General features: G+C 40.1%; 1 protein-coding gene across 1 annotated transcript in view; it reads left to right on the forward strand.

Annotated features, from left to right (window-relative positions):
• Positions 1 to 282: 282 nt before the first annotated feature.
• Positions 283 to 21,958, forward strand: part of DCT (dopachrome tautomerase) — a 43,024-nt gene continuing 21,348 nt past the window's right edge. Inside the window, exons 1-6 of the mRNA XM_004457733.5 lie at positions 283 to 577; positions 8,022 to 8,321; positions 10,543 to 10,643; positions 10,780 to 10,946; positions 11,661 to 11,840; positions 14,922 to 15,057. Coding sequence (XP_004457790.2) covers positions 283 to 577; positions 8,022 to 8,321; positions 10,543 to 10,643; positions 10,780 to 10,946; positions 11,661 to 11,840; positions 14,922 to 15,057 — 1,179 coding nt within the window. The remainder of the gene's footprint in view (positions 578 to 8,021; positions 8,322 to 10,542; positions 10,644 to 10,779; positions 10,947 to 11,660; positions 11,841 to 14,921; positions 15,058 to 21,958) is intronic.

Genomic DNA, 21,958 nt, shown 5'->3' on the forward strand with positions numbered 1-21,958 from the left:
TATAATGAAATTAAATTTGTTTTTTAGTTGTTTCAGTCACATAAACTAGTGCATTCATGTACATGTGCTCATGTGCACACGTGTGGATTCTGTGATTTCGAGGGGATTTTTTTAAGGGAAGAGGAATAGAACACAAACTAAAGCAGATTCAAAAAACTACAACACCAAAAAAACTGAGTGAATGCTCAAGAGTGGAAGACAAAGAAAAAGGCAAGCTAGAAACGAGGAGTGGAAGCGAGAGAAAGGACTGGCATGAGAGTGAATTCTTCCAGTTGCAAAGCCATGAGCCCCATTTGGTGGGGGCTCCTGGTCAGTTGCCTGGGCTGTGGAATCCTACCTGGAACCTGGGCTCAGTTCCCCCGTGTCTGCATGACGGTGGACAGCCTGGTGGCCAAGGAGTGCTGTCCGCCACTGCGTGGGGAACCGGCCAACATCTGTGGCTCACAGGAAGGCCGGGGCCAGTGCGCAGAGGTGCGAGTGGACACCAGGCCCTGGAGTGGTCCTTATGTACTGCGGAACCTGGATGACCGCGAGCAGTGGCCAAAGAAGTTCTTCAACCGGACCTGCAAGTGTACAGGTGAGAGACCCGATGGGCGAATCTGGCCCCAATCCTGATCTTGGTGGGGAGGGCCTCAGCTGGGAAAGCGAGCCTCTTCTAAGAAGGCATGAGGCTATTGACAGAGACTGGTGGGCTCGGTTTCAAAAGGCAAAAGCGTACAGAGGAAGGCTGATGCTTCAGTTATGTTCTTCATACTGCCTAGTACACCTAGTTACGAAAACTAAACAAACAGTGCATGAGGCAAGCCTGGTTCTATGAATCTGTGCCAATCTACCATTGGCAAGTTGAAGAGCTCAAGCGTCAGCTTTGAAACTGGCAGCAAGTCCTTTCAAGAATTATTCGGGGCCCTCTCCTTCTGAAATGGGTTTACACTTGTTGAAGGGGTGGAAGGGTGTTGAGGCTTGCCATTTAGAGTGCAGGAGTAGAAGGCAGGTCCTCTGTACCCCTCACCCCAGATCTCAAGCAGGGTCATAACTTTGCCATGGTTGGAGAGAGGTGACAGGACGAAGCTTCCTCAGTGAGCTAGGGAAGGGACGGCAGCTCTTAGATAAAAACAAATCTTTTCTCTTGTGTCTAAGATTGAACTGAGTACTTAAAATTTTCTCAGTGTCCTTCTTTTAGAGTCTTGCCTCTCTTATTACCCGTTTCTTTGAAATTTCTGTGCGTTTCTTATTCCTTTGGCTCCCCACGCCTTCCCAAATCCTTTTCAATGGTGCTTCCCTCCCGTTTGCAGCAGTCATGCACAGCGCTGGTGTGGCTGGGTATTTAAGACACAAACGTAACAGTAACTTCAGCAGAGCCTTTGGACACTAGCTTTGGTGACAGGCTACATAGGAATATTTTTGCTTTATGTTTACTTATGCTTTCATATGATGATGAAACAGGAAAATACAGATAACTGAGCTATGTAAGGGAATGTAAGGAGTGCACAATGGACAGTGATGTTGATGTAGGAGTAATTTTCCCCCTTCTTTCTGGTATGTCTTTATAATCATTTTGTGGTTTTACTGTTAATTCTCTCATCCAAAAGATCTTTTAGGTCCTAGTTTTTGGGTGTTTGTCACACAAAAGAATTTATTAGCATATTGAATATATACTCCATTTCCTCTAAGTTATTTAAGCATTTGATTCTATAGACATTCTCATAGATTTTCACAGCTGTTCAGTCTAATGAGAATCAACAGGTTTCAAATTACCTGTGCTTTTGGAAACTACACTAATACAATAACTTTTTTGTCAATGATTCAAAAATACTTCGAGAGCAATTATTTGCAGGTTAATCAATGATAAAGTACAACAGCCTATAAAAGTTAGGAAACTTCATTTTATGGAATCCTGGGCTGAAGGTATTGGGAAATTAAATATAACTGCTAACTCTCCCTATCACTGTCTAGTTTATTTTTCTGACCCTGCTAACAAGTTAAAAAAAAAAGTAGGGATGGGAAGAATAGAGAATGGCAGAATAGAAGGGACAATTGCTAACCTCCTTTACTGAAGGAATGTTTATAACTATTCCTCCAGAAGTGACAGGAACTTAGGGTCACAGTGACCTACTTTCAAAATATAAAAAGGAATCACTTGCTGTGACAGGACAGTGGTGAGTCAGAAATAGGGCCTGTTCTGTAAGTCCAGGCTGTGAGGAAAAAATTCTTACAGAGTCTAGTCCCAGGAAGCAGGGTTTCCGGGCTGTTCCTGTGACCCCATGCCTGGGCTGTGGCTCGACTCCTGTGCTGCAATGATTTGCTGTTTAGATTCATTCAGGACCATTGCTCTTTCCATATCAATTTTGGATGGCTGTACTTCTATTCGCAATTAGGGGCTCCTAGGTAATCTTTCTCTCTGATTCTCAGGGCATCAGACTAAGTCCTTAGTAGCTGAGCTGGAAAGTTATTTAGTATTCACAGTAATCATCATTCCGTGATTCCCACCCTGTGTCGCAAAGCAGGACCTAAGTCCTTCAATTTATTCTATCCAAGAGAGAGTTACTTGCTTTCCTAGAATTGCTTTGTCATGGTTTGGATGGTGGTCTTTAGCTTTCTTCCTCTATGCTAGAATTTAAACCCCAGAGATCCTCCTTTCTTGTAGTCTCAGGATTCTTTTGCAAAAAGGACCCCTGAGACTCTCCTGGGGTTGGTCAAAATTTCGTAAGGAAGAGATGTAGATTAGCTTCTGGCAGCCAGACTATTGATGACACTGAATTTTGTTAAATCAATGCAAATTAAACACCCCACAGTCTCCATGATTGTGAGGCTGATAAAAGATTTTAGCCTAATAAATAAAACAAATACAAACTTTGGGGTAAAAACAAAAACAGCCCTCAATTCTGTGCTCAAATCTGCTATTCGATTTAGTAGGACTAAATCAAAACAAAAAATTACTGAATTATTGTCTTTTATTGTTAGGAAGAGCTGGATTTTAGGAGACTTTGACATTACTCATTCACTTTACAAGTCTTACCAGGCAGTTGGCATTTATGAGAATATACCAGCTGCAGCTGTGTCTTTGGGCTTTTGAAAAAAGAGTACACCAAATAGTTTTTGAACAGTTGGCTGAGAATTTCTTGTCTGTACAAGTGACTAAGTGCCTCCATTTTCCAATCTCTTAAATGGGGATAAAGATCAAACTGTACTTGTAAAATACTTTTGAGCTCTGTAGATGAAAGGCACTGAGTGAGCATAAAATATTGTTATTAAAATAATAGAATCTTTAATTAAAAGGAATAGACTATTTAGAACTCCTTGTAAATTCACTAATCGGTGGTCTTTAAGTTTAGTTAGTCTAATAGTCTTCTGAGGTCGAGTTGATGCAGTTCATGTGCGAACGTGCAAAGTTTGGTGATTCTCATTCTCTTTCCATTTTTTATTAGGGATGTTGTACGTTTATAGAAAAATCATGAAGAAAATACAGAATTACCGTATATCCCTAATTATTTTACATATATATTTTTTATTAGAGAAGTTGTGAGCTGATAAAACAGTCATGCATCATGCACAGAATTTCCATACATCACCCTTCTACAAACGCCTTACATTGTTGCAGAACATTTGTTACAGATTATGGAAGAACATCATCAGGCTATTACCACTAACTATAGTCCACAGCTTACATTTGGTTTATTTTCCCATATATATCCCTATTAACACCATGTATAAGCATTGTATGTTTGTTATGGTTCATGTGATAACACTCTCATATTTGTAGTGTTAACTACAGTCCGTCTTCTACCACATGGCTCACTGTCTTATACAGTCCCATGCCTGGTACAATCTATCCAAAGTGTACACTTAGTAGCTCTCACTTTCATCATAGCATTGTGCAGTTGTCTCAGTAAATTTTTGAACATTTTTCTTTATCAAAAAGAAAAATATTCCATACCCCCTATCATTGACCCATTTATATAATGCATTCTTTGACACTGATGCAAGAATATTACAATATTGCTGTTAACTATAGTCCATAAGTTACATTAATTATTCCCAAGCACCACCATATTATTACCACCTTGTAATAAAAATGTACATTTGTTCTTGTTCCTAGAAGAACATTCTTGAATTTGTGTTATTAACCACAACCCTCATCCACCTCTGGTTCACTGTGTTATTCAGCCCCTTCATTATTCTCTAGCTTTCTTTCAACTGACATTTACATCCCTAGACTACGCCTTTCAGCCACTATCCCATTTATAAACCAGCCGTGTGAGGATACTCACTATAATGTGTTACCATCAACTCTGTTTCCACACTTTTACAGTTACGTTTGTTAAAAACTTACACACATTAAGCTTCAGCCATTTTCAGCCCTCATCCTATCTCCTAGTAACCTATATTCTAGTTTTTAACTCCATGTGTTTATTCTTCATATTCAGTTCATATTAGTGAGACCATACAATATTTGTCCTTTTGTGTCTGGCTTATTTCACTCAGCATAATGTCTTCTCTCTTTCAGTTTTTATCCCAGTCCTAAGTAAGTGTAGGACTCTAACTTTTTAAATTTAATTTTTGCTTAAGGATGTACTCTATGGGAGATAGATCGGAATAATCTAGGGATCTATTTTTTTTCTCTTCATTTCTCAGAAAGAGAACACAATCCCTTTTAAAAGACACCTCTTTTTATATTTGTGCTGCTGATATTAGTAGGTTAAGGGGCAAAAAAATCAACCCATGTTAAATGGATATAAAATACTAATAGGAATTCTAAATTAAATAAACACGTTTTGTGTTGGTCTTTGGCTTTGCTTAACCTTTCCATTGTCTTCAGCATATAAACAAATTCTTTAGGCCAGGTTTGTAAGCTCAAAAACGAAAGGGACCTGATTGTAGAGTTTGATGTATTTTTTGCAGCATGGTGGCATTTTTTACTGGATAAATTTCTGGGTTACAGGTGAGCTCAAACCCAGACAAATGCTTTCTTATTAGTACTTACACATTGTTTTTAGGGGGCAACTCTAGTTATGTTAAAGAAGACATTCTTCGTTCACTGTCATTGTAAAGCATCTCTTAGTTCTTCTGAATCAAGATGAATAATTTTCTCCTTTGTTCTGTGTGCCACAGCATGTTTTTATTCCTGCTTTCACTTTTCCCACAGACTTCAGTTGATATTTCATCATACACATGGCCTTCACCTCCAATAGACTGAGAAGACATTGTGCCTTATTTATATTTTTTGTGTCCCCTAGTGCCAAATGCCTTTTATTCAAATATTCATTGGCTCCTTCACCCCCTCACCCCCCCACCCCACTAACATTCATTTAGCACCAACTACATTAAGGCTTTCAGGTATAAAACAGGAGAAGCCAACATAATTCTTAAAGTGTCCACAGTGCAGTGGATAAGTAAGACAGATAAATAAGCAAATAATTCCAATACTATTTGATAAGTGGTATCTAATAAACTAGTAGTACTAACACCTAATATTGAATTTACTATGTACTAAACACTATTCTAAGTGATCTACATGTATTAATGTGCTTGTTTTTCATAAGAACCTTATGAATTAGAATTTTATCCCAAAATGACAGACTTTGAGAGGTTAAATGAGTTGTCCAAGGTTACCAACTGTGACTACTTGTCTGAATGTAAAAAACACTGTGGAAGCAGAGAGGCAGGTATGCTTAGTTTAGAGTGCCCATTACATAACAGATATTCAATAAATTGGTGAAAAAATAAATGAACGAAATTATTAGTGATTGATTTTTTTCTTTCTGCCATCCAAAAAGAATCATTGTGAAGAAAGTGCAGCCGTCTTACAACTGATAGCAAAAATTGTGAATTATTGTTTCACAATTGATTGAATTTATTATTACAAAAATTTTGTGTATTATTTCTTAGCATTTTGAAGGATGGAAATACTCTCCTATGACAGAGATGTGACTATACCTTTACCACCAATCATCTAACTATAGGTAAACGGCTGGAAGGTGTACTGAATTTTCATCTAGGCATTTATTTTTCTTCAGACACAGCATGTGTTTAAGTCCTTCTCAAAACACCTTCTATTTCTTTAAAAAGCTGCCAGAGTAGGTGATGCATTTTAATTGGAGATGGTTTTAAAATGGATATTATATAGTTTTATTAGGTAGTCTGAGGAAAAATAAGGACACTCCAAGCTCAGTGAGGCCAGAAGATAAGAGTCTGTTCCTGGTTTTGCTTATTAGTGAATCACTAACACCTTGGGTAGCATCTGACATTCTAGTAGCTGCTCAATAAATAATATGTATTGATGAGCTTCATTTCAGTAATCAAAATAGATCTTAATGTTTAACTCACAGGAAAAGATGGATACTTAAACTATTGAAGGGTCAATAGAATATTTTGCAAATTACAAAGATCATAGAATGCAGAAAACCAATTAGTTTCATCTCAATTTTCTCTTTTTATTTTATTATTAAGAGCAAAAGTCCATTGTGGTAAAAGAAAGGGAACCCTGTGCAGTTTCTTTCTATAGTGCAAATGCTAATCACTTTGTTTTCACGCTATTGGTACATTTTCTTTTCCTTTAGAGATCTAAATAACCCTCTCTCTACTATCATCACAGTTTCATTCTTTTTTTTTTTCTTACCGCTGTTTTAGTACTTATAATGTGTCAAGATGATTTACAGGGCCTGTTTTTTTTCCTGCTAAAATATGTGGAAATCCTGAAGGGCAGGGAGAGAAAGGAAGAAGAAAATTTATGTTTATTGAAGTACCTACCTCATACTTTATTCTTCTTTCCTTCATTCAGCAAATATTGATTTTTCACAAGGCCAAGCACAGGCCTAGGTACTGGGTTCACTGCTTTTCAGATGTCTGTAGCTGAGACAAGTATAGAGATGAATAGAGTGGGTATGATAAATCTGCAGACAGTGATTTACGAGCAGTGGTGGGAGCAAAGAGCTGGAGAATCTGACCCTGTTGTGTGGAATCAAGAAAAACTTTACAGACAACCTGGTGTGAAGCTTCAAGGAGTAGGGCCACCCAGGCAGGGGGAATTTGGAGAGGTGGGGAGGAAAGACTGTTCCATGAAGAAGGAATAACAAGGAAAAAGCATAGGGTGCCTGAGGTGGAGGAGAGGAGAGGGAGTGAGTTAGCCTCAGTGGTAAGTGCTTTTCATCACCCTTTAATCCTCTTAGCTACTATCTGAGATAAGGGTTCTTATTCCCTTTTGTTTCAGTGAGTTCTTTCCAATAACATTTAATCAGGGACTCTGACTTATCACCATCTAAGAAAGGAGGCGCTGGGCATACGAGAAGCAATAATCAAGAAGGGTAAGAAGGGACAAGTCAAGGGAAAGCTACAATATTCTAGACTTTAGACGCTCATCAGAAAGATCCTTCCAGCTTGATTTTACTAGTCCTCCTTCCCTGGGCCTTGATAAAGCAGAGCCCTTTGTGTAGTTGACAAGGGACCCTGCAGAGATTTGTACTTCCTGGCACCATAGCAGCTAATTCACCTTTATGACCTGCCAGCTTCCATTGATTTTGTCTTAACTCTGTCTCCTTTGAGAAATAAACCAGATTTTTTATGTTAGATTTCACCTAAATTTCAGGAAATCAACTTATTTATTTGTTTATTTTGGTTCTACCTTTAGCTAGACGTATTTTCTCTTTCTTCTCTAAATCAGTGGCTGTTTTGTGTCAGCCAGCCCTCAGTGATAGCAGGACACAGCAGGGTGAGCACGGGGGCTCCTGCTGGGGAGGGGCAGGGCGTAGGAAGGGCACCCTTGCCTGATTCCTGAGAGGAGGGGGAGTATGGATGAGTATAAGCAATGCCGTTTCGTATCCTGCTTCCTCGTGGGAGTATTCTAGGGAGTTTTTAACCTCCTAGTGTTGGCGACCGTTTGTAGATACAAGGATTTCAAGAGGAAATTGACTTAGCCCTCTGTAGCCCCTTCTTCTCTTCCATTCTACGGGAGAGTTGAAAGACAGATTTCTCCCAGACTGCATAAACCTTTATCTTTCTCCATCTGTCCCTTTTTTGTGAACTAGGAAACTTTGCTGGCTATCACTGCGGGGACTGCAAGTTTGGCTGGACGGGCCCCAACTGCAGTCAGAAGAAAACACCGGTCGTTCGTCAGAACATCCACTCCTTGACTCCTCAGGAGAGGGAGCAGTTCTTGGGTGCCTTAGTCCTGGCGAAGACCACCCCACACCCCGACTACGTGATCACCACGCAGCACTGGCTGGGCCTGCTGGGGCCCGACGGAACCCAGCCCCAGACTGCCAACTGCAGCATTTATGACTACTTTGTGTGGCTTCATTACTATTCTGTTAGAGATACATTACTAGGTGGGTATTCCCTCTGGCTTAAGGTATATTATTAGAGGTTTGGGGGTGTATGGGGTAGGAAGTAATTTCAGGTAAGCTAAATAACAGGAAGAACAAAGGAGGGTTAAGTTTATGTCAGTCATAGAATTCTCAAATCCTGCCTGATGTTAGAATGAAGCTGTTTCTTCCTGTACATTGGCTGCAGACACTTTAAAACGCTCTCTCCTCTAGTTTGTGTTTTTGGTTCAAAGTCAAAACTGCCCTCGATGAAGCTATTAATCTTCAAATGTAAGAGTGGCTGAAGTGGAGATAAATTCATTTTGAGTCCCTAAGAAAACATTTCTAAATATGGTCATGGAAGCGCTCTGTGAACCTTACTTCAAATTGGAGGTATTAGCTGACCATGTGCCCAAGCACACGAAACTTCCCCGTGCAGAATTAGAGTGTTTGTGTTGGAAGTGTGTGTCAAATTAAGTTCCTCTGTGTCATTCAGTAGCCTTGTAGATAATCATTTGCGTTAACCATGCACTGTTGGAAATCCTGAAGATTTTTGGAGTTGTTTTGTCAAGAAAAAGCAGGAGCTGAGTCACAGCAGTATAGAGTTCCTCCTGCCCCGTCCTTGAATCCCAGTCATGTGGACACTTGAGAGCATGGGGCCCTGTCCTTCTGGATCCTAAAAACTGGGGTTTGGGTTGGATTTGGAATGGGGGAATTGTCTGTTATGAGCTTCATTATTTTAGTAGGTCCAGTTTCATCCATATTTATTTTTTCCCTCAGAGAAAGCCATAGACACCAGTTTGTTCCAGGAGAGTTTGAATCCATTCTAGGTTCCACTCAGAGCTGTTCTGAGCCCTTGGCTACATTTGGAAATTTCCTTACTTTTGGGGTCCCTTGTTGGGAACAGGGAAAATGAGGACAAAAAGCTCACTTTGGAATATTTCTTCCTTGAGTTTATCATTTGTCCCACATCATTCAAGTCTCCCTCATCTTTTTTTTTTTTTTTTTTGAGGTACCAGGGCTGGGAATTGAACCCAGGACCTCATAAATGGGAAGCCAGTTCTCAACCACTGAGCCACATCAGTTCCCCTGAGTTGGTTTTTTTGTTTGTTTGTTGTTTGTTTTCATTTTTAGGGAACTGAACCAGGGACCTCCCATATGGGAAGCAGGTGCTCAAAGGCTTGAGCTGTGTCTGCTTCCCCCTCATCGTTTTGTCTGAGAATGTTAAACTTTGTTCTGGATTAAAATGTCAAAAAAAAAGGATTGTGTAGCCAAGCAACAGCAGTTCTTTTCTCTTTGTGAATCTTTGAACACTTGCTTCATAGGTAAACATCTGTCTTTCTTTATCAATAGATAGGGAGGCTTTTCTGGCTATAAATCTTTATAGTTTTTCTGCCATCAATCTGAGGAATTTTTACTTTATGAGAGGGTAGTCTCTCAAGAGGAAAAGAAAGCTATAGTGTCTGGTTGTATCTAGGAATTAAATTTATATTCATGTCTGCTCAGCTATCTGAAGTTATTATGGGTACTTTGAAAAGGCATCAAAGTCTGCTAAAGTTTCTACATAACCATCAAAAGCTGTTCTGAAAAGGGGAAGAAGGATGGAACAGGCAGTAAGAAGGTCATTAAATTGCCCAAAGCTTTTCACTAAAATTGGCAGTTCCCATGGTCAACCAAATTGGTTTGAATGTTATTTTCTCTCTTCTGGTTTTGGCGACCATTTTGTCAGCTAGTAGTTGTAACTGATTGATGGGTGAAGCAAAAATCCATGGAAATTCATTTTGGTTATATAAATACTGCATTAGGATTAAGTACAATTGAAGTTGCCATATTACTAATTGACTCTCTCCTAATATGCCTGGAATAGGCTAGAAAATGTCTTTTAAAATTAAGTATATTGTTTAGGTCTTAATGACCTACTTTTTTGGAGACTCTATTTCATCTCAAAGAATGATTGCTTAAAAATTAAATAAGTTAGGGGGGTTCTTAAAGCTGAAAGGGACTTGAATTTCTGGATCTCTGTTGAAAATCAAGCTTTTGGAGAGCTTATCCTGAAAGCAATCTCTGAAATTGTTTTGTCCTTGTTGTTGTTATTGTTGCTTTCAGATAGAGAAAGGCCAAAAACATCTTTTATATTTTACTGAAACAGCATGGGCTTATTGGTTCTGTAGACACATCATAGGTAAGGTTTTTAATCTGTTAAATTAGATTCTGTGCTTTTAAATATATATAACACTTGTTTTAGGACCAGGGCGTCCATACAAGGCCATAGATTTCTCACACCAAGGACCTGCCTTTGTCACTTGGCACCGGTACCATTTGTTGTTGTTGGAAAAAGAGCTCCAGGTTGGTCAAAAGTGTTTATTTGGTAATTTTTATTTTGCTCTACATTTGGTCAAGACACATAGCAGTCTTTGCCTTTCACTTTCTTGTTGTATCTGGTGGCATAAATTAAATGACTAGGTATATTCTTTTCTTCTAGCAACTCACCGGTAATGAGTCCTTTGCTTTGCCTTACTGGAACTTTGCCACTGGGAGAAATGAGTGTGACATATGTACAGACCAGCTGTTTGGGGCAGCAAGACAAGATGATCCAACTCTGATTAGTCAGAGCTCAAGATTCTCCAGCTGGGAAATTGTCTGCAATAGGTAATGGCATATGCACCTGCAACGGAGACCATATTTTCTTTTTTTTTTTTTTTTATTATTTTTTTTATTTTATTGACTTTGTAATAATATTACATTAAAAATATATATGTGAGGTCCCATTCAACCCCACCCCCCCACCCCACTTCTCCCCCCCCCCCAGCAACACTCCCTCCCATCATCATGACACATCCATTGGACCTGGCAAGTACATCTTTGGGCACCTCTGCACCCCATAGTCAATTGTCCACATCATGGCCCACACTCTCCCCCATTCCATCCAGCGGGCCCTGTGAGGATATACAATGTCCGGTGATTGCTCCTGAAGCACCATCCAGGGCAGCTCCATGTCCCAAAGACGCCTCCACCTCTCATCTCCCCCTGCCTTTCCCCATACCCATCAGCCACCATGTCCACTTTTCCCAATCCAATGCCACCTCTTCTATGCGGACACTGGCATATTTTCTTACCTCTTAGTGAGTTGGATGGAGGAGCCACTTTGTATCTTTTTTTCTAATGCATGTTGGGTTCTGTTGATGTGTTTCTGAAAATTATTTTCCTGTGGAAAGTAGGATTTGTAAAAGTCTAAGCCCTTTAATAAAAAAGCAGATGTATTGAAAGCACATTTGTGAACTGAATATGCTTGGTAATCCCCAAAAGTGTGACCCTATCCATGAGTTAAGACTTACGTTATTTTTCATCTTCTTACAATTTTAGCTTGGATGACTACAACCGCCGCGTTACCCTGTGTAATGGAACCTATGAAGGTTTGTTGAGAAGAAATCAAGTGGGAAGAAACAATGAGAAGTTGCCAACTTTAAAAGACATAGAAGATTGTCTTTCTCTCAAGAAGTTTGACAATCCTCCTTTCTTCCAGAACTCTACCTTCAGCTTCAGGTTGGTGCTCAGAGCTCTGCTGGGCTGACATTTTGCAGTTCTTTTAGATTTTTATGTCTGTGGGGTAGTGGACTAGAAAGAAATCCAGGTGTTGGGAGACATCGGCAAAGTTGAGTACAGAGGAGGTGATGATAAGAAGGGTTAACAAGGTGGAGGACTTGGCCCAGTGGTTAGGGCGTCCGTCTACCACATGGGAGGTCCGCGGTTCAAACCCCGGGCCTCCTTGACCCGTGTGCAGCTGGCCCATGCGCAATGCTGATGCGCGCAAGGAGTGCCGTGCCATGCAGGGGTGTCCCCTGTGTAGGGGAGCCCCACATGCAAGGAGTGCGCCCTATAAGGAGAGCTGCCCAGCGCGAAAGAAAGTGCAGCCTGCCCAGGAATGGTGCCATGCACACATGGAGAGCTGACATAACAAGATGACGCAACAAAAAGAAACACAGATTCCCATGCCGCTGACAACAACAGAAGCGGACAAAGAAGACGACGCAGCAAATAGACACAGAGAACAGAGAACCGGGGTGGGGCGGGGGAAGGGGAGAGAAATAAATAAATAAAAATAAATCTTTAAAAAAGAAAAGGGTTAACAAGGTAAGGAAATACATCTTGTTTGGAATGCCACCATCCACCCTCTAAAATGAATAAGGTAGTTTTAATATATTCTAACTAGGTTGTTCAAAATCAGCTTTATTGTTTTTTATTTAATGATTTATATATTTATTTCTTCCCATTCCCTTGTTTTCCCTTGCTGTCTGTTCATCTTTCTTGTTTCTCTAGGAAGCACCAGGAACCGAACCTGGGACCTCTGATGTGGGAGGGAGGTACCTAATCTCTTGAGCCACCTCCACTCCCTGCTTTGCTGTGTCTCTCATTATGCTTTTTCCTCCCTGCTTCTCTTGTTGCATCATCTTGTTGCATTGGCTTGCCGTGCCTACCCATCAAATCAGCTCGCTGTCTTCAGGAGGTGCGAGGATCTGAACCAGCAACCTCCCATGTGCTAGGTGGGAGCCCAGTTGCCTGAACCACATCTTCCCCAAAACCAGTTTTTGTATTTCTGTCTACATAGGTACAGGCTTAGGAATTAGGGTACATCATACAATATACTATTTAAAAATGTTTACTCCTGCCCTTTCTTTTTCTTTTCTTTTTAATTTTTTATGTTGACACTAGAAATTCATTATTATAAAACTTAATACTGAGGTCTGAGAACTCAGAGGAGTATAACAGACTAAATTCTATCAAATTATAGCACACTGATGATATAATAATGCATGAAATTAAAGACTTTAAGAATTTTGAGAAATTCGTTTACACATAAATAAGATTTTAAGTAAAGACAGATGGTCTGCAAAAAAGGGATGGGGGTTAGGATTCAGGGTCTTCACCATAACCAGAGTCCCCCTCTCTCTAAACTGTGTGTAAATCATACAAATGATAGGATTTTTCAGGTCAGGGACAGGCTAGGCTGAGACTGAACTGTAGATGTGCTGAGTGTGGATGGCTCAGAGTCTGTGCTGAGAGTGGGCAGAGGAGTACCAAGGTGACATAAAAGGTGACAGTTAAGATTGTTCAGAAAAGAAAAGGGCGTTTGCTTTTTGTTTGTTTGTTTTGTTTTTTAGAGGTACCAGGGACTGAATCTAGGACCTCGCATATGCAAAGTGGGTGCTCAACCACTGAGCTACACACGCTGCAGCAGGCATTAGCCACCCCTCCCCCCGGATGGCTCCCTTGTCTGTTGGCTCATTGCTTGTACTCATTGTCTGCTCCGCTATTTTTTGCTAGCTTTCTGGTCCTTGTCTATTTGTTTTTTTTCTATAGGAGGCACCAGGAACTGAACCCGGGACTTCCCATGTAGGAGGCGGGCACTCGACTGCTTGAGCCAAATCTGCTCCCAGCTTTAGTTTTTAATTGTGATAATGCTAACAAAATATGCTGCATTATATCTGGATTTGAGTTAGGGGGTTAGTTCTCAAAGACTCGTGTCCAGATCACCATGATTAACAACACCTTAAAGTTAATTAGAGGGAAGCAGACTTGGCCCAATAGATAGGGCGTCCGCCTACCACACAGGAGGTCTGCGGTTCAAATCCCTTGACCCGTGTGGAGCAGGCCTATGTGCAGTGCTGATGCTCGCAAGGAGTGCCCTGCCATGCAGGGGTGTCCCCCGCATAGGGGAGCCCCACGCGCAAGGAGTGCGCCCCGTAAGGAGAGCTGCCCAGCGCGAAAGAAAGTGCAGCCTGCCCAGGAATGGTGCCGCACACATGGAGAGCTGACACAACAAGATGACGCAACAAAAAGAAACACAGATACCTGGTGCCGCTGATAAGGATAGAAGCGAATGGACACAGAGAGCAGACAACTGGGGGGAGGGGGGGGGGAGGGGGAAATAAATAAAAAATAAATCTTTAAAAAAAAATAAAGTTAATTAGAAATGCAAATTCTTATGCCCTACCTTGAACCTACTGAACTAGGAAATCTGGAAGTGGGGTATGAAATATGCATTTTTCTCCAATGATTCCTATATATGCTTACGTTTGAGGATTATTGAGTTAGGGTATGGACACTCAGAATTTTCTGAGGATAGGAGACAGAAAGAAAGAAGGCTAAGGGAATTTTGGAATATATTTGGGATGTTGAATATATGATAGTCAAGCCACAGGCCTATTTAATTAAGAAATATGCATATAGGATTATATAATAATTTTAAAAATTATCGATCCCAGACTATTTGCTAGGCATGATGTTGAGTCCTGAAAATAAAAATCAAAAGAAAACATAGTCCCTGCCTTGTAGAAGTTCTTATTCTGGCATAGGAGACAAATTTGAAAGTAAATAATTGTCATAGAGTACACAGAAAAGATATAATTCAACTGAACAGGTGTAAAAGTAGCACTGATTGAGAACATCTTCCCCTCACAGAGGATCATCATCAAAGGTTTGGGCTATTCTTAGGTACTTAGCTTCGAGAGCTTTCCATAGCCCTACCCAATCTCAAATTACAAGATTATTGTCTAGGATGGAAACAGTAAAAAGAGACCTTTAGCAATCTATGACTGTTGTCACTGATGTACTGGTTTCTCCTAGGAATGCACTGGAAGGATTTGATAAAGCAGACGGGACCCTTGACTCCCAGGTGATGAACCTTCATAATTTGGTTCATTCCTTCTTGAATGGAACAAATGCTTTGCCACATTCTGCTGCCAATGATCCCATCTTCGTGGTATGTTCGAAAACTCAGAATAGTTTAAAAAAATTCTAGCTAATATGTTGAATTGATTTGCTTTTAAATAAGGGTTGGTGATGTTTCATTCTCTGTGATATATGAGGGTGTAAATTATTTTTAATCTACATCATAGGGGTAGTTGTTTGAAGTCCCCTAAATGGAAGCTCATGTTTCAGGGATGGTTAGCTTTTGAATCACCTTAGACAGGTTTCCACAATCCCGAGGTAGATTCATCTTTATACCAGAAACTTTATAAATTAGCGTGCTGATAGATGACTTTGATGAAGTGAGTGGTGTTGAAGACACACAGTGGGCCACAACGACTGTGCAGGTCCTACCTACTGCCCTTGCCTGAAGGAAACGTAAGGGCCCAGAAAGGCCAGCAGCCTGGCAGCTCGGGAGCACCGCACGGCGTGCAGAGCCCTGTTTGATGTATGGTCGTGGGTCTCCGCACCTCACAATGGACTTTGATGAAAAGTGAGAGGCTCCTGTCATCAGAATATCATTGTGTCCACTGTGGAGGGAAACTTTCATGCAAGACCCTTGTCATAGAAGAGTATGAACTTCTAGGGATGCACTGGGCATACGAGAACTTGTTCTTTCACCCATCTGTGCCTACTCGCTAATAAAGGACTGTAATTTTACCAGGGCTTATACTTGTTTTCATGGTCACACACCACCTGATGACAAGTTTATTTGTGAGGGGGAAACATATGGCCAATACCCAAACTTTTTTTTTGGTGAGAGGCCACTGATACTTACCAAAGAACCTGGTATTGCTGAAAGGACAGTTTAGCTTGGGTCAGCTTGCGAACTGGAAGGTATACTATTCTTGTCTCTTTCATTTGCAAATGAACAGAGCTCCAGCTCAAACCAATTTGGGATAAAAAATCAAATGACTCTCATATTACTGGGAAATTCGCAGGTGCTGCTTGGCTTCAGGCAAAGCTGAATTTGGGGGCTCTGTGTCTGTCTACATAGACAGCCTCTTTTCATGTGGCCACGCAGCCACAGACCCACATGCCCCCAGCTCTGTACACACAGCTAGAAGAAGCTGTGCTTCCTGACGGCCCCAGGAGAAAAGCCCCAGGCTTGGCTAGGGCTGGGCCACTGCCTCGCCTGAACCAATCAATGCACACGGGGAATGGGGGGTTACAATGGGTCAGACCCAGGATGCAGGTGAACCCCACCCAAACCACTTTCAAAGTGTTCCCTGCAGGAAAGAAAGGCTCTATTAGCTAGAAGAAGGGAGGAGAATGGAGAAGAGATGCTGACAGACAAAAGCACCAATGGCATTAAAACAAAAACTCTCATTTGATGTCACCTAATTTGCTAGCTGGTCTCAAACCTCTGAGATGACATCCAGTCTGTAGAGAGAGTTGCTGTGGACTGTGGAGGGACCTCCCAATTCTTTAAAACTCAAAGTGTGAGTACCGCCCTTGATATATTTGCCTTTGATTGCTATCTCACTTTAAAACAAAGGGAAAAACAGAACAAAACATGACAGTGATGGGATTGCCGATTTTAGAATTTCACACTTTCACTTTAATGGCTTAAAAATATGCGCATTGAGGGGCTTTCTTGGGACAAATCAGAGTGAAAGTCGGGGCCACATTATGCCAGCTGCCTTTAATTAATGCCCTACAGTCAAGACCACCAGGCACACATCCATAGTTGAACATGCTGGTTTATTACTTGTGGAGGTGATAGAATGGGAAGCCATGCAGTGCCTCAGGGAGTGTTAGAAAAGACTTAAAAGATTTGGCTTGTGTTAGTGATTTGGGGAAGTGTTTAAGGAAACTGGAAAGGATTTGGCTTGTTTTAGTGAGTTAGGGGAGCCTTTAAGGAAACTGGGCTTTACTCTGGATTTGATGCTCTCAGGAAGCAGGGGTAATTCTAGGATTGGGTATCTCAGTAATTCTTCTCTACAGGGGACACTGGACAGAGGTTACAGCTGTCACTGGTAAAGAAACTGTGGTCGTTCATATTAGCCGGGAGAGGGGATGTTTGGTATTTTGTGGTATGGACAACGTCCATGTTCTGTCTATGCTCAGGCATGATTATGGAGTTCTCTTGCTTTTGTCTTGACCCATCACCGTCACAGAGTGGACTTACCTGATGTTGATGCTCCATGAAATTGTTTTTGCCCAATAGGAGACCATCAAGGCCCACTTGATAGTACCAGCTGGCTCCTGGATGTCAGTGGCTGCTTTTTTTCTGTCTCAAGAACACTTACCAATGCTAGCTTAGAAGCTTTAGACAACATAAATGTTTGTGTCTCTGCTGCTGGATTCCAACAATGTTTCAACTTTACAGACACTTACCTCACCCAAAACTACTTTAACAGTCTCTGTCTTCAGGCTTGTATGACTTGGATAGACGGTTTAAGGAATTATGAAGAGAACTCTCACCTCTTGGTATTCTACCAGCATTTTGAGTTTATATTGTTATCTAGTTTAGATGGTATGGTAGCAAACACTATATATTTTTCCCCAAATTTCTTCACCTTAATGTTAATCTTAGCAATGCATCCCCAAACCATCTATTTATAGCAGTTTGTTTTTCATGGGCTCCTGGGAAGCCATATAACATACTAAAAAGAGCATGAGATTACAGGTCAATTCTATTTTATTTAGCCCTGATGTACACAGTATGAAACTTGGAAAGGTCATCTAACTATATGGAGCCTCAGTTTCCTACTCTGCCAAGTACTGGTCACATGACCTGATCTGGTATTGTGAAAAAGTGTTTATGTTCCTTAAAGCCATCTTTTTTTTTGAAGTACCAGGGGATTGAAGCCAGGACCTCATATGCGGGAAGCTGGCACATACCCATGGCTCCCCTGAGTTGGTTTTATGGTTTATTTTGCTCGTTGTTTGCTTTTTGTTTTTTGAGGAGGCACCGGAAACCAAACACCAGTCCTCCCATATGGGAAGCAGGTGCTCAACTACTTGAGCCACATCCACTCCCAAAGCAACTCTTAATAAATTGGGGCAATATGAAGCTATTCTAGAAGTTGTCAAGTTCGATACAAATGTTACAATAAAATAATAAAAATACTGTGTTTTATGGTTGTCTCTGTAAAAAAATTAGAGAATTATGTGTTGGGTTTAAATTTTCAGACCTTAATTAGGGTTCCTTATCTTGTTCTTCATAGCAGACAGTTACAGCCTAAGGCTATTTGCTGACAAGAACAAAGTTGGAGGAATTGTGAAGATTTATTATTTTTACTCCTCGCTGAGCACAAATATATATAGAGAGAGGGAGGGTAAAGGGATACCTTGCAATGACTCTAAGCTTGCTAGTGTTGTGAAGGATGGAATCCTGCAGGTATGGATAGCTTTTGCGTTTTCCAGACAGATCAAAGCACAGTAAGGGTGAGACTCAAGAAATCCTGAGATGGAAACAGTAGGTGGAGCTGTTTCTTCTTTCTAAAATTTTTTCTCTCTTCATATTTGTGTAGTGGCAATAAACAAAGGAATTGTCAGGAGTGTGAACTACTGGTCCCACTCTCTAATAAGATGGTGGCTCATGGATGAGGACTCCACAGTCATCTCTGCTATATCTTAAGATGCCTGCCGTGATCAATGGTTCTAACTTGATATTTCAGGTCATTTTTCTGCTATCATCTCAGCCATCCGCTTGTTCCAAGCTTTTTTGGTATCTGCCTTCTCTGCTATACATCAAACATCTATATAGCTAAACTCTGTGTTTCTAAATATGTTTTTAGTAAAACATAAATTTTCAACTATATGACTTTTATGTACAATCCATATTTGTAAGGAAAAATTTCACAGAGCTCTAAAATATTATAAGTAGAACAGGGGAATGGGGCCCTCGGACCAACTGAGGACTAGCTCCCCCAATTTTCTCTTCTATGAAATGAAATAATAGTGACTCTACTAATTTGATTTTCAGCATCTTACATCTCCAGAAGTGTTAAACCTTATCTTCTTCTACTTTTGAGGGTGCCCATTAAACCCACAAGGGTTGGCAAAATTTTCTGGAAATTGTCAGAGAGTAAATTATGCTTTGAGGGCCAGATGGTCTCTGTTGTAACCACGCAACTCTGTCACAGTAGCACAAAAGCAGCCATAAATGAGATGTAAACAAATGAGTGTGATGTGTTCCAATAAAGCTTTATTTAAAAAAAACAAAACAAAACAGGTGGTGGGCCAGATTTGGCCTGCAGCTTTAGTCTGCCAACCCTTGCTCTAAGGAATCAAATATCCCTTTTTTACTCTGCAGTAGGGAGAGTTCTTTAATTATATACGTCTTCTTGCTCTAGGTGGATGCCTACATTATGATTTTATGAGGATTTGTGTGACTTACACGTATTTCAAAGATACTACATGTTTAATCATCCTTGTCTGTTACTTTTTAATATTTTAAATTTTGTTTTTTCTTTGGTAATATATTATCATGTACATATAAATAAACAAAAAGCCACAGAAGGAAGAAATTTTTGATACTAGTTGTAGAACTCGCAATGACTTTAGGCCATTTAAAAAGAGTTTCATATTGAAGTCAGTTCAGACTTAAATGATTTTTCACATATTGAGATCCAGGTTAAAGCATTTCATTTAACAGAATTATAGCTTCTGGAATTTCAAAATCACGAACAACTCATTATATTGCATATGATATTAAAATTTTTTGTGTGGACTCTCTTCAAGAAGAGAGGGGCAAAATGTGGTATATGATCACAATAATGAGTAAAACAAGGTACATAATTAAAGTATAGGAAAAACCCTTAGCTAGCCTCTGAAATTCTAATAAGTACTGAGTTAAAAGAAGCAAATACACCCATTTATCATGGAAAATAATAATAGGCCACCGGAATGCTAAATAGTACTGTCTTCAATATTAAATTTAGATATAATCCACAAGAGAATAAAAGGAGGAAACCCATAGATTGTGAAGTCAAATAGTTGACCTAACTGCTAAGAAAGAAATTATATTAGATATTGGTAATTTTCTTCCCAATGCCTGAAAGTAGCATTTTAAAAAATTATTAAACATTTTATTTTGAAATAATTTCAAACATACAGGACAGTTGCAAAAATAATACAAAAGCCGTAACAAGAATTTCAACATATCCCACCACCGCATACCCATATTTGCCAGCTTTTAATATTTTGTTGTATTTGTTTTATCATTATGTATGTATGTGTGTATGTATGTATGTATGTATGTATGTATGTATGTATCTATCTATCTATCTATCATCTGATATTATTCTTAAGTGTATATTTGTATGTTATCCTTTTAGAAAGTACATTTGGAAAGTTCTAAGTTTTTTCAACTCCTGGGTGGCTGGGACTTCATAGGTCACATGATCAGTCCTCACTGAGGAGCCCATGCACTTGTTTTCCACCTTATTCACAGAAATTCTGCATGGGATAATATAGGCAAGTAATCTTATAACCATTTATATGGCTTAATCATGACATAGAACTGGATAAGATAGGTCTATTAATTTAAGAATAAAAAGTAAGAGAAGAGGACCAATGCATTTTTAAAAAATGACACTCTAAAAACAAATATCTAAAGGACTACATTGAGTTAATCTTTTAAGACCATTTTTTTGTTTCTAATTTTTTTTGTACTAATAAATTAGATAATTTTTTTGTTTTTGTTTTTGTTTTTCATTTTTTAAATATTACATTAAAAAAATATGAGGTCCCCATATACCCCTCACCCCCCTCACCCCACTCCTCCCCCCATAGCAACATTCTCCTCCAACATCATGAGACATTCATTGCATTTGGTGAATACATCTCTGAGTATCGCTGCACCTCATGGTCAATAGTCCACATCATAGCCCACACTCTCCCACGTTCCATCCAGTGGGCCATCGGAGGACCTACAATGTCCGGTAATTGTCCCTGCAGCACCACCCAGGACCACTCCAAGTCCTGAAAATGCCTCCACATCTCATCTCTTCCTCCCATTCCCCACACCCAGCAGCCACCATGGCCACTTTCTCCACACCAATGCCATATTTTCTTCTATTACTAATCACAATAGTTCATGAATAGAATATCAGTAAGTCCACTCTAATCCATATTCTATTCCTCCATCCTGTGGACCTTGGATTGGTTGTGTCCATTCCACATCTATGTTAAGACCATTTTTGACTACTCTTCTAGTCTTCAATACAATTAGTAAAATTAAAAGATCACAATAGTAAGTTGATCACATATTCTACTTCTGAGTTACTATGAGTTTAGTTAAAATTAAAAAAAAGAAGTATAGGAAATACTTTTCTCCCCAAGAGTGAAGCACTTAAAAATGGATCCATTTAATTTATTTTTCTTTAAATAAAAAAATAGACTATATTGTTAGAAATAAAAATAACATTATTTCATGTCAATCTTTTATTTCTTTATTTTTCATTTCTGTCCCCCCCGCCACCCTGCCATTTTTGCTGTATGTGCCCATTCACTATGTGATCTTCTGTGTTTATCTCTCTTTTTGTCTTCTTTTCTCATTTTTTTTCCTCCACTAGGATTCACCAGGATTTGATCCTGGGGACCTCTAGTTTGGAGAGAGGTTCCCTGTCACTTGAGCCACCTCAGTTCCTGGTTTCTGTTGCACCTCACCTTGACTCTCCCCTTTGTCTCTCTTTTGTTGCATCGTCATCTTGCTGTGTGACTCACTTGCATGGGCACTGGCTTATCACGTGGTTACACAGCTTGCTGTGTGAGCACTCAGCCTGCCACGCGGGCACTGGCTTGCCACATGGGCACTGCTCGCCACTGTGGGCATGGCCTTTTTTTCACCAGGAGGCCCCAGGGATTGAACCCGGGTCCTCCCATATGGTAGGTGGAAGCTCAATCACTTGAGCCACATCTGCTTCCCTCAATCTTTTATTTTTAATAATTGAATGACTTTT

The sequence above is a fragment of the Dasypus novemcinctus genome, chromosome 15, assembly GCF_030445035.2.
Source record: "Dasypus novemcinctus isolate mDasNov1 chromosome 15, mDasNov1.1.hap2, whole genome shotgun sequence".
NCBI lineage: Eukaryota > Metazoa > Chordata > Mammalia > Cingulata > Dasypodidae > Dasypus > Dasypus novemcinctus.